The 11,086-nt window shown below is 38.6% G+C and overlaps 1 protein-coding gene across 1 annotated transcript; it reads right to left on the bottom strand.

Annotated features, from left to right (window-relative positions):
• Positions 1–6,625: 6,625 nt before the first annotated feature.
• Positions 6,626–9,233, bottom strand: LOC144071403 (ras-related and estrogen-regulated growth inhibitor-like protein). The gene is made up of 4 exons (XM_077596470.1): positions 9,162–9,233; positions 8,983–9,036; positions 8,615–8,691; positions 6,626–7,589 (listed from the first exon to the last, which is right to left on the bottom strand). The coding sequence occupies exons 1-4, from the start codon at positions 9,208–9,210 to the stop codon at positions 7,176–7,178; spliced, it is 594 nt and encodes a 197-aa protein (XP_077452596.1). The 5' UTR covers positions 9,211–9,233; the 3' UTR covers positions 6,626–7,175.
• Positions 9,234–11,086: the final 1,853 nt, after the last annotated feature.

Raw genomic sequence — 11,086 nt, 5'->3', positions numbered from 1 at the left:
AAATGGCTGTGTGTTGAGACCTACCGTATGCATGCATGTACATTTATGTGTATGTATGTATGTATATATGTGCTAAGCAACACACTTATTTAATTATATATTTATTCATGTATTTATTTCTTGACCTACTTATTACCTATCTATTTATGTCTAAAATGCCTTTCCTATTCCTGCATCCTCACCCTCTTGCCACTGGAACAACGGAATTTCCCGAATACGGGATGAATAAAGTTATCCAATCCAATCCAATCCACTTGAGGTGATAGCGAGCGGGACTCAGAAACCGTCAGATCCACAAACTCAACAGTGTGAACAGCTTTTGCACACAGCTTTTGTCGCCAAGAAATTCCACTGGTAAATGAAAGGAATGATTACCACTTGAGGTGATAAGTGTCAAAAGCAAAAGTGACGTCGCTCACTTTTCCATGTCATTATCAAATTTAGTCAGGTTATTCATGGCAAACTTGCGCAGAACACATTGGGGAACAGCCATTTTATTAAGCAAAATTGAATTTTGTGTTAGTTTCTCTTTATTCCAGTGCCACCAAGGTGAACACCAATGTTAAAAAATAAAATGTGGCATTGTTTGTTGTTAAAAACTAAACATCAGAACGCAGACAGTTAGGAATAAAAGGAATCATAGAAATAGAGAGAAGAAGCTGACAGAAGAATGGCTAATGTTCTTCTCCCTTTAGCAGAAAGTCAACACACGCCAGGGTAGCCCACAAAAAGAAAACAAGAAGAACAAACAAACAGAAAACGGCATTTGCTTAGGACACGATCGTTCAGGTATTTCCCAATTTCTTGAGCGTATATTTGTTTTTTCTTTTGGAATGGGGGGGATCTGCTGTATTGTCTCACATTTGATTTCCCTGTCGAAGAGGGGTAGGGAACCTATGGCTCGGGAGCCACATGTGGCTCTTTTGATGGGTGCATCTGGCTCTTTACTAACTTGTGAGCTAAAATATGGAAATTGCTGGTGACAGAACTGAGATATTACATCTAGAACTGCTTTAATCTTCATTTTCTTTTGCAGTAGACTCTTCTGGAATGCAACCTCTCATTGATTAGCAACAGCATAAGAATCTTTTAAAAGGTATTCAGTTTTTTTCCACTTTAAAAGTGGTGAAATTACAAAAAAAAATTGAAAAGGCACTCGTTTACGTGTATGTATTTTGACTTTTAAATTCGTAGTATGGCTCCCAAGGAATAACATTGGAAAATATGAATTGTTTGTGGCTCTCTTCGTCAAAAAGGTTCCCGACCCCTGTTCTAGCCTAACGCCACCCTGGCACACAAGCAGTGGCAAACTACCTGAAGACATAGCTGGAATGTGTCCGGTACACTCACAATATCGCTATTTTTCAGCATTACAGTACAGAATAGAGCAATAGTTTTCATAGACTTTTCTTTTTTTTTTTTTCATATTCCACCATTGGAGAATGGGACAGAGAAAGATCGACAGAGACGCCATTTCCTAATTTAAACAAGATATGTGCAAAAATGACTAAAGACTTTATTAACCAAATCAATTCTTCCCTGTAATATCGACAAATAAAAGTGATTTCTCTTTTTTTATATATATATATATATATATTTATAGTAGTAAGAATAATAAATCTTCACATTGGATCATTTCATAAGTGTGACAAAATATTCAGGCGGGCTGACCAGTTGACGATGGCATCCTCATTGTCTTTGAATTTATCATTCCATTGGATAATTTGCTCATTCAGCCAGACTGGCAAATCTGCCTCTGGTTTCCATTCATTTCATTCTGGAGTCAAAGAAAACATTCAGTTTCCAGTTGGAAATTGGACAACGACAAACCAGAAAAACACGGCCATTATGTAATCACGGAAAAATTTTCAAGTTATTTTTAACCTCCATCTCACACTGCATGTGCTCAGTTAAATCCGCGAGATTACACGGAGCAAAATTCACATATTGTGTTGTTCAAAATAACACAATATTCAAAACCCAACTCACGTCTCCCGCGCATGGGTCCCCATATACAGTGGTACGTCGTCATACGACCGCTCGTCATACAAAATGCTCGTCTTACGGGGGAAATTTCGATCGAATAATTCGCCCGTGATGCGGTCAAAATTTCGTGATGCGACCAAGCCAGGTGGCCATGGCATTTTTTTTGCATATCTTTCGTGTATAACAATATCTACGAGCACGGAACTAATTAATTCAGACGAGTTTCTCATACGACCAGGAAACGCACAACGCGCATGCGCGGGCAAAAAGAGGGCTTTCTGGGTAATGAAATATATTCGTCCACACAACACCGATAGATAGTCAGTGGCACCCTTTCTCAGAATAAAACTTCATTACCCACAATCAATACGTGGGTAAGATCAACTATTGTATTTCCTGTTATAAGATGCGGAAATGAATTCTCTGGTCATCTCAGATTTTGATTTTACTATGGCGGAGCCGAGTGTTTCCACCTGTTTTCACCATCTAACCTAGCGCCCGTCGTACGGACTGAGTGACTCACTACATCACCTGGCTTGATTTCATTTCCACACCCACGTGCAGTGGTCCGCCCCACTTGGCCGCCACGTGAGGCGGGCCACGAGCACCAGGCAACATTTTTCTTTTTGCCAAGCACGCTTTTCTATTAGATCAAAGCCGTGCGAGCTGTGCCCCGAAGACGTGGCTGGCATCTGCGCGCTCGCTTCATGGCGGCCACTCCAGAACGTCTTCATCTGAGCGCCGTGAACGCGGCGGGTGTTACAAATGGCAAAGAGAGCCACTTGGCGCTCTGTAAACGCGTTATTCGAGGTCACCTCTTGCGTATGCTTTTTTTTGGTGGGAGGCCCGCCTGCTGCGCACCATTTTTATGCAGTATTTATTAAGGTTATGTTGGGATATCATTGAGGATGACCTCAAACTCAAGCACACACTCGTACGCTTTGAATAACTTATTGGATGAAAATATTAAAACAGGGATATTTTACATCTTTTGGTTCCTTTGTCATTGCTGACAACTTGTCATTGGCAACATCTCATTTGTACGAGTGGTTAGCGCAGGGGTGTCAGACTCGGGTTGGTTCCCGGGCCGCGTTAACGTCAACTGGATTTCATCTGGGCCGGACCATTTTAGATATAGTATTTAGATTTTTTTTTAATAAATGGATTAAAATAACTGGATTAAAAGCCCTGAATATTCAGTTTTTATATATCTAAAACAATGTTTATTGTAGCCTTTTTTATATATTTTTAGATTTTACGAAATAATTTTTGAACTACAAACAGAAAAAATCATTAAAAAATACAATTATTGATTTAAAAGGGGGGAAATCAGGAAATGTAATATACATCTATACTCCTCATTTTAATTTGATCCTAAAACAGAAAGTCGGCACTCATGATTTACTTTCCCGGGCCACACAAAATGATGCGGCGGGCCAGATTTGGCCCCCGGGCCGCCACTTTGATACATGTGGGTTAGCGCATCAACCTCACAGCTCTGCGCCCGAGGGTTCGATCCCAGGTCTGTGTGGACTTTGCAGGCTATGTGTAGTTTTCCTCCAGGTGCTCGGGTTTCCTCTCACATCCCAAAAACATGCAGAGTAGGGTAGTAGTAAAGTCTAAATTGCAGTGGCGGGCCGTGCATTTCACATCTAGGCTTTCAGTAGTCGTCTGAATCAATCCAACCCTCAGTAACTATTTTATGGTTATAAAACCTTTACTGCAACACATATAAAAAAGCATCATTTCTAATCCCATACAATTGAAATATTATTTAGGAATATAGCCACATTTTACAATCATTTTTATTCGTAATTCATCCTCCTTTCTTTCCTCCTTTTCTATCGCCATCGAAACTAATGCTGAAAGTCGAGAATGTCCTGTCGTATTTCTGGCATACGAAGTTTGTATTCGATTTAGGGCTGAAAATGTCAGGCTGGCTAGCTATTAATAGCTATTAGTATTCATGGACAAAATAAAATTAACATAAGTCTGTGATTCAGATATTTTTTAGTAAATTGTCCCTAATGGTTATGATTGGTTGTCCGTCAAAGCAATCATGAGGAAATTATTCGGATTAAAACAACAAAATAGACTATTTACCGGCTCCTTCACTTTTTTTGTGTTCAATTCACAGACGTATGGAAAAAATAGACTTCAAATGGGCAGCGTTGGTGTTGTTCCAATTTCCTACAGAACACGTATCAACCATTTTCCGACTAAACATTCAAATTTCTTGGAAAACAGCTTCTAAAACGCTGGCCTTGAATCTAAATGGAAAAGGACGCCGTGTGCAAACGATGATGTCATTCTGTAACAACTGTACATTTCTGGCCAACGGCGAAATGGGATTTAAACCGTTTTTTTTTCTTACGCTGTTTTGGTTCATCTTAAAAAGAAGATGACTAAGGGTCCAACCTATCGAATTGGGTAAATTGCCCCTCCTCACCCAGGTGGTAGGGGTCCTTTAACCACAACATGGTGTTCTTATTACAGGCATTACGGTACAGTGCATAGGCCCCGTTAATTGGCTTCCGAGGACAAATAGAGCGCAACGGGAGTTACAGTATGTCAATAAATGTGCAAGGGGGGGAAAAAGTCGACTTTGGACTCGGCGTTAACGACCACCACGAGGAAAATTGGGAAGGTTGTGCGTAAGCGTCGAAAGTCGATGAAGGGCCGCGGGGGGTCCGCTCACCTTAGCAAAGAATACCAGGCATTTTGCACGTTTATTATTAAACTTGCTTGAGGTTAAGCCTCATTAAGCCGCCACCTTTTTTTATAGTGTACACATTCCAAACCCCACCGCGAGTTGCCTAAATTAGGAAAGGGATTGTTGATTTAAGTACTTACTGGCTTGTACTAAGTTTTATTTGCTTTCCGCAGCAAAGCTATATATCTTGCTTATGTTGCTTCCACGCTAATGACATTTAGAGAATTAGATGACCTGAATAGAAAATTGCATTTGGCTGCCGGGAAGCCACCGACTGACAGTTACATTCTCGAAATGTGTTTTTTTAGCTCCTTTTCAGTGTATTTTTCTCACCTTGTTGGCAAAATCAATTTTAAAAAGTGGCTTAAAGTTATACAAGTATTTGCTCATTTGCTATTTTGCCGTTTCGGTTGTGCGTGGAAGTCATACGATGCATTTCTTGCACGATTGGAGTCGATGTTGACGTGTTAGCGAGCGCTAACTCTATTAGCCTTTAGACGTTGATGGCACTAAATGTGAAATCCATTTTTGTACTGACACAAAATAAATAAATTGCAGCGTGTTATTGGGTCATAACAACAGTCTTTTTATTCATTTTAATGTTTTAGTTGTTATTTTTGAGTTTTTTTCTCATTTAATGATTACATTAATAATTGGAAATGTTATTATCATTGAACCTCTTAGTCTATTTATTTTTATTCATTTTAATGTTTTAGTTGTTCTTTTTTATGTTTTTTGGGCATTTAATTATTACATTAATAATTGGAAATGTTATTAACATTGAACCTCTTAGTCTATTTATTTTTATTCATTTTAATGTTTTAGTTGTTATTTTTTAGTTTTTTTTCCTCATTGAATTATTACATTAATAATTTGAAATGTTATTAACATTGAACCTCTTAGTCTATTTTTATTTTTATTCATTTTAATGTCTTAATTTTTTTTCATTTAATTATTACATTAATAATTGGAAATGTTATTAACATTGAACCTCTTAGTCTATTTTTATTTTTATTCATTTTAATGTCTTAGTTTTTTTTCTTCATTTAATTATTACATTAATAATTGGAAATGTTATTAACATTAAACCTCTTAGTCTATTTTTATTTTTATTCATGTTAATGTTTTAGTTGTTATTCTTTAGTTTTTTTTCTCATTTAATTATTACATTAATAATTTGAAATGTTATTAACATTGAACCTCTTAATCTATTTTTATTTTTATTCATTTTAATGTTTTAGTTGTTATTCTTTAGTTTTTTTTCTCATTTAATTATTACATTAATAATTTGAAATGTTATTAACATTGAACTTCTTTTCCTCTTAAAGGTTGGGGGTGCTGAAGCCAACTGTGGACGCCAGATGGATTTTAGGGTGAGTTTTTTTTTTTAATGTACTTTAAATAGTCACTTGCTCTACAAAGAGTTAAACATTTTGTGACCAAATGTTCACCCAACGTTCAGAACACATTTTTTACATATTTTCATTGTTTTCTGCGATGGGAGAAAAGTGCAAAACGCTACTAAGTTTCAGAAAAATAAATGCTGAAAGAAATGTTCATTCAGATTTGAGGGATCGCTGAACACAGAAAGAAGGTAAAATTTCACCCAAAAAAAACTAAAGTCACCTAAATTTTTGCTAATTTAGTTTCAGATCTGTTTCACAAATTTTCATTTTTTTAAATTCTGTCTTTCCACTCCTTTGCTTACTGAAATCGGCCGTGAACACGTTATAAGTTATGCCGAGTCAATCTTTTTGAGGGGGACTTTTCCTTGTTGAGGCTGCCAATATCAAGACAAGGTTCAGTGCTTCGCTTCTCATTAAACAAAGCGTGAAAAGTCCCAGTTTAGCGTCATGACGTCATGGTTTCTGTCAGCCGGTAAATAATTAGCTTGAATTAACGAGTAAGAGCACAAATATTCAGGACTCGGAAATCAGAAAACACTTTTATTCTTTATTCTCCGTCTGGCATTTTGGATCTGGAAACATGTCAAAATAGACAAATTCTTTGATCATTAATCAGGTCGCTCATTGTTGCTATTGACAACTATTGATGTCCAATTCATTTGAATTGCTGTGAATGCTCATCTAACAGTGCCATTGACCGCAATTCATTTGGACTCGTCATTTTCGGGGGACTTACAATTCGCTTCCTGTAGATGTTGTGTTTGTTGGTCGCTTTCTGCTAATTCTTGGCCATTTCCAGGTGACTTCCTCTTGATTTTGAGCCATTTTAAGGTTCCTTGTGAACTCCCTGGCTGCCATGGACTGAAGAACGAAAGCAAGCGCGGATACAAAATTGAGCTAAGTGCTCAAACTTCTAAAAAATTCAGCTTTTTCATATAAAATCTAAGTATTTGATTCAGTATGTACAGTAGAAATGGGCGACAAAGTAGAAAGAAAAGCCCCGAGGACCGGATCGGACGCCCTAGCGGGCCTCTCCCGGCCCGCGTGCCGTAGGTTGGACACCACCCGCCCTAGACGGAGTCCGTCCGACGTCTGGCGAAGACGGCAGACACGCTTTTGACGATGCCCCTGAGACCCGGCGGCCTCTTGGCGTCCTTCATCCTTCCCGTCAGCCCGTGGAAAACGGCCAGCACGCCGTGGTAGTTCTCGGCCGCCGACACCTCGTAGAAGAGGCAGCCGGCGTCCAGGGCTAGCCGCCGTCCCTCCTCGCTGGCCACCGTGCGGCAGTGGAGGAGGTCACGCTTGTTGCCCACGATGGCCACGGGCGGCTTGTCGGCGTCGGGGCGGCCTCGGGCCGACTTGATGGCGCGCAGTAGACGGCTCACGGCGTTGAAGCTGGCGCGGTCGCAGATGCTGTAGGCTAACACGAAACCGTCGGCCCATTCCACTTTTCTCTCCAGGAGCGATTTTTTCATGGAGACGTCCTGCAACCATTAACAAAAAAAATAAAATTGTGTCATCAAGTTGAAATCTATCATGTAACACGATAAAATGATTGAATTTGATACTTTACCTGCAAACAAACATCCTTATAGTGTGTTTTTATGCTAGCCTAAAATCACAAGCCATTATATTACCTTTACATCAGGATTGATTAAAAGAACTGAATTAAAAGCCCTAGAATATTCAGTTTTTTATAGATCTAAAACAATGTTTATTTTAGCTTTTTTTTAAACACATTTTTAGATTTTACCAAATGATTTTTGAACTAAAAACAGAAAAAAATGGATTAAAAAATGACAATTATTGATTTAAAAGGGGGAAAATCAGGAACTGTAATATACATCTATACTCTTCATTTTAATTTGATCCTAAAACAAAAAGTTGGCACTCATGATTTACTTTCCCGGGCCACACAAAATGATGCGGTGGGCCAGATTTGGCCCCCGGGCCGCCACTTTGACACATGTGCCTTTAGATGTTGATGTCACTATATGTGAAATCCATTTTTGACTGGCACAAAATAAATATATGGGTCATAACAAGTCTATTTTTATTTTTAGTCATTTTAATGTTTTAGTTGTTATTTTTTAGTTATTTTTTTCTCATTTAATAATTACATTAATAATTTGAAATGTTATTAACATTGAACCTCTTATCCTCTTAAAGGTCAGGGGTGCCGGAGCCAACTTTTGGACACCAGCTCTTGATGGGTTTTAGGGTGAGTTTGTTTTCTTTAAATGTACTTTAAATAGTCACTTGCTCTACAAAGAGTTAAACATTTCATTTAGTATTTTTGCTAGTCAGTCTAATGTTAGCATCCACTTTGCCAGCACAAAACTTGAGCAAACATAAAGCTTTTTTTGTTTTTTACTTAATTTTCCCAAGGTTTGAAAAATCTGTCTTTACAAGTGATGGTAAAATATATACATGAACTTGATTTACTATATTTCCAAATGTCACCAGTCGCATTTGCACTTCTATTTAAGAATAATCAAGGTTCTTTTACCTGAGAAAATGGTGAATCCCAAATATTGACAGCAATTTCCCTTCCATCCACGATGAATCTGTGACTGTAGACTGAGTCTGAAAGACAAACACCACCTTTTCACATCACCAAAATTCATATCAAATCAACACACTATCTATCACAGGGGTCTCCAACGCCGTTTGGTTGGTGGCCCCCCATTCATGCCAACTATTAGATCCAATATGGACCGAACCACTTCATTTTTTCCCATAAAAAGGGAACTTAATGTCCCCGAAATATGAGCATCCCTGCGTATGTCGGCCACCACAATCCCAGTTAAAAATGGATTGGACGCCTGTTGCCGTCAATGGCACTGAAAGATGAGCAGCCAAATGGTGTCCACTCACCGATGTCTCCGTACTCTCCGATGAACCTCCTCGTCAGCAGGCGTACTGTAAGCGCTGCATGTGGGACAGAACACAGTTTATTCAAAATAGAAAAAATATATATAATCACCATTATTGTAATAATCATAATAATAATAATAATAATAAGGCACTTTCCCATTTTAATTGGGATTACTTACCTGATTTTCCCACGCTCTCAGCCCCCATCACGACCACGTTAGCTTGCATGATGTTGAGCTTCCATGGAGACACTGACTCGGTTGTGAACCTCTGGGCGCGTGCACGCGCCTATTTCAAGCGGGCTTGCGCAATAGGGGGCGGGGCTTATCATGGGGTACATTACCACAACAACTACAACGTGCCTTGTTTCCTTCCAGACGAGGATGAAGGCAAAAGGGGAAGGAATTTATAATTATAAGCACGATTGAGTAACCAAAAAAAGTGGAATTGTCTTTCTGTGAATTTAACCAGATTTTGTTCATCGTTTTGAAGCAGGAATTGGTTGAAGGGCTGTCTGTAAAAATCCAATTGAAGTGAAATTGAACTCGTCGCCACTAGAGGTCAGCAGAATTTAAGAAAACACTAGGACGGTTTGCCTTGCACTTTTGTAAGATGACTAAAATAGTTGTTTTTTTCGATTTTTCAGAAAAAAAGTCATGTGTTCCTCAAAAGTATTTTTGTTAAAGTTATATGTTAGCTCGAATTGTGGCCCTGATAGGCTTTCAAGTGATTTCTAAATATGTTATTTAAAGAAATGATGTGTTTTCCCACGGCTTGCTAACATGGCCTAAAGCCTAAACAAAAGAAAATGGTTGACGATAATGTTGAATTACTATAGGAAAACGATCATGATGAACACAGGAAAGCCAGCAGGAGTCCACGCCATGTTACTTATTCAAATGTCCCAAGTTCAAATTCAGGTTATTTCCCCCTTGGTAGCATAATATTTGCCTGGCAACTTAGGCATATTAAAATATCCACCTTCAGCGGGGTGTAAATCTTCTTATGGGCTTAGCATGCACACCCTCCATATGTGAGGTTAGCCGTTAGCGTGTAGTCATTGCACTCTTGGCTTTTTTTCTGTGACCAACTCGAGGTTCCTTCCCAGTTGAAATCGACAAATTCCAATTGTTGGAGAGTAGCCGCCCGCTATCGGGATACGCCCGCAGGGGCGACGCCTCGGCGGTTGCCCTGGCGACGAGTGGCTGGCAAATAGTCTGGGATCGTGTCATTTGGATACAGAGCAGAAAACAGCTGCTATAACCAGACGGACGAGTCAGGTGACACGCGCCAAGTAACGTGAGACCTGTTTAGAGCGGCTAAAAAAGACACAAAAAGCTACAGGTCGCACGGGAGTATAAGTCGTATTTTTTGGACAAAAACAACGAACTAACATACATTAAAGTAACAATAGTCGCATGGAGAACAACGGGCTGAATAGGCACCTGGTAATTTGACATTAACAGTATTTTGGACAGCTATTAAAACATAAAAAACAAGCTATCAGTGGTCACAGTAAAATAAATACATAAATAAATCACACTTGAAAATGTATCCCAAGCCCACTCAATGGAGAAAAAAAAAGAGATTTATAGTCCGGAAAATACGGTATTCATATTTTTTGGCCTCAAGTTTGATACCCTGTCCAGTAGCAATGCTATAAAAATATTTCCTAAAAAATTGAATTTTTGAAAATTAAAAAAAGATTTGTTAAGCACAGAACTAAAGTAAAGTACAGAAATGGATAAAAATAGGTGAATTTACACTAGCATTCCAAGCCTTTCATATATACTGGATTCCATTCAATCTGGCAACGGACACGGACCTGTTAATGTGACATTAACAGTATTTTGGATAACTATTAAAACAAAACAAAAACAAGCTATCAGTGGTCACAGTAAAAATAAATAAATAAATCACACTTGAAAATGTATCCCAAGCCCAGTCAATCGAAAAAAATGTTGATTTATAGTCCGGAAAATACGGTATTCATATTTTTGGGCCTCAAGTTTGAGACCCTGTCCAGTAGGAATGCTAGAAAAACATTTCCTAAAAAAGAAAAACATGGGATTTTGAGAATAAAAAAAAGATTTGTTAAGCACAG

Source organism: Stigmatopora argus, chromosome 3 (assembly GCF_051989625.1).
Source record: "Stigmatopora argus isolate UIUO_Sarg chromosome 3, RoL_Sarg_1.0, whole genome shotgun sequence".
Lineage (NCBI taxonomy): Eukaryota > Metazoa > Chordata > Actinopteri > Syngnathiformes > Syngnathidae > Stigmatopora > Stigmatopora argus.
The sequence above is the reverse complement of the archived record's forward strand: the minus strand, read 5'-3'. Positions and strand labels throughout refer to the sequence as shown.

Coding starts and splice junctions, on each gene's coding strand:
- LOC144071403 (XM_077596470.1), bottom strand. CDS start 9,210: ATGCAAGCTAACGTGGTCGTGATGGGGGCTGAGAGCGTGGGAAAATCA. Junction 9,037..9,161: donor TGAGAGCGTGGGAAAATCAG/GTAAGTAATCCC, acceptor TCCCACATGCAG/CGCTTACAGTACGCCTGCTG. Junction 8,692..8,982: donor CGGAGAGTACGGAGACATCG/GTGAGTGGACAC, acceptor TTTGTCTTTCAG/ACTCAGTCTACAGTCACAGA.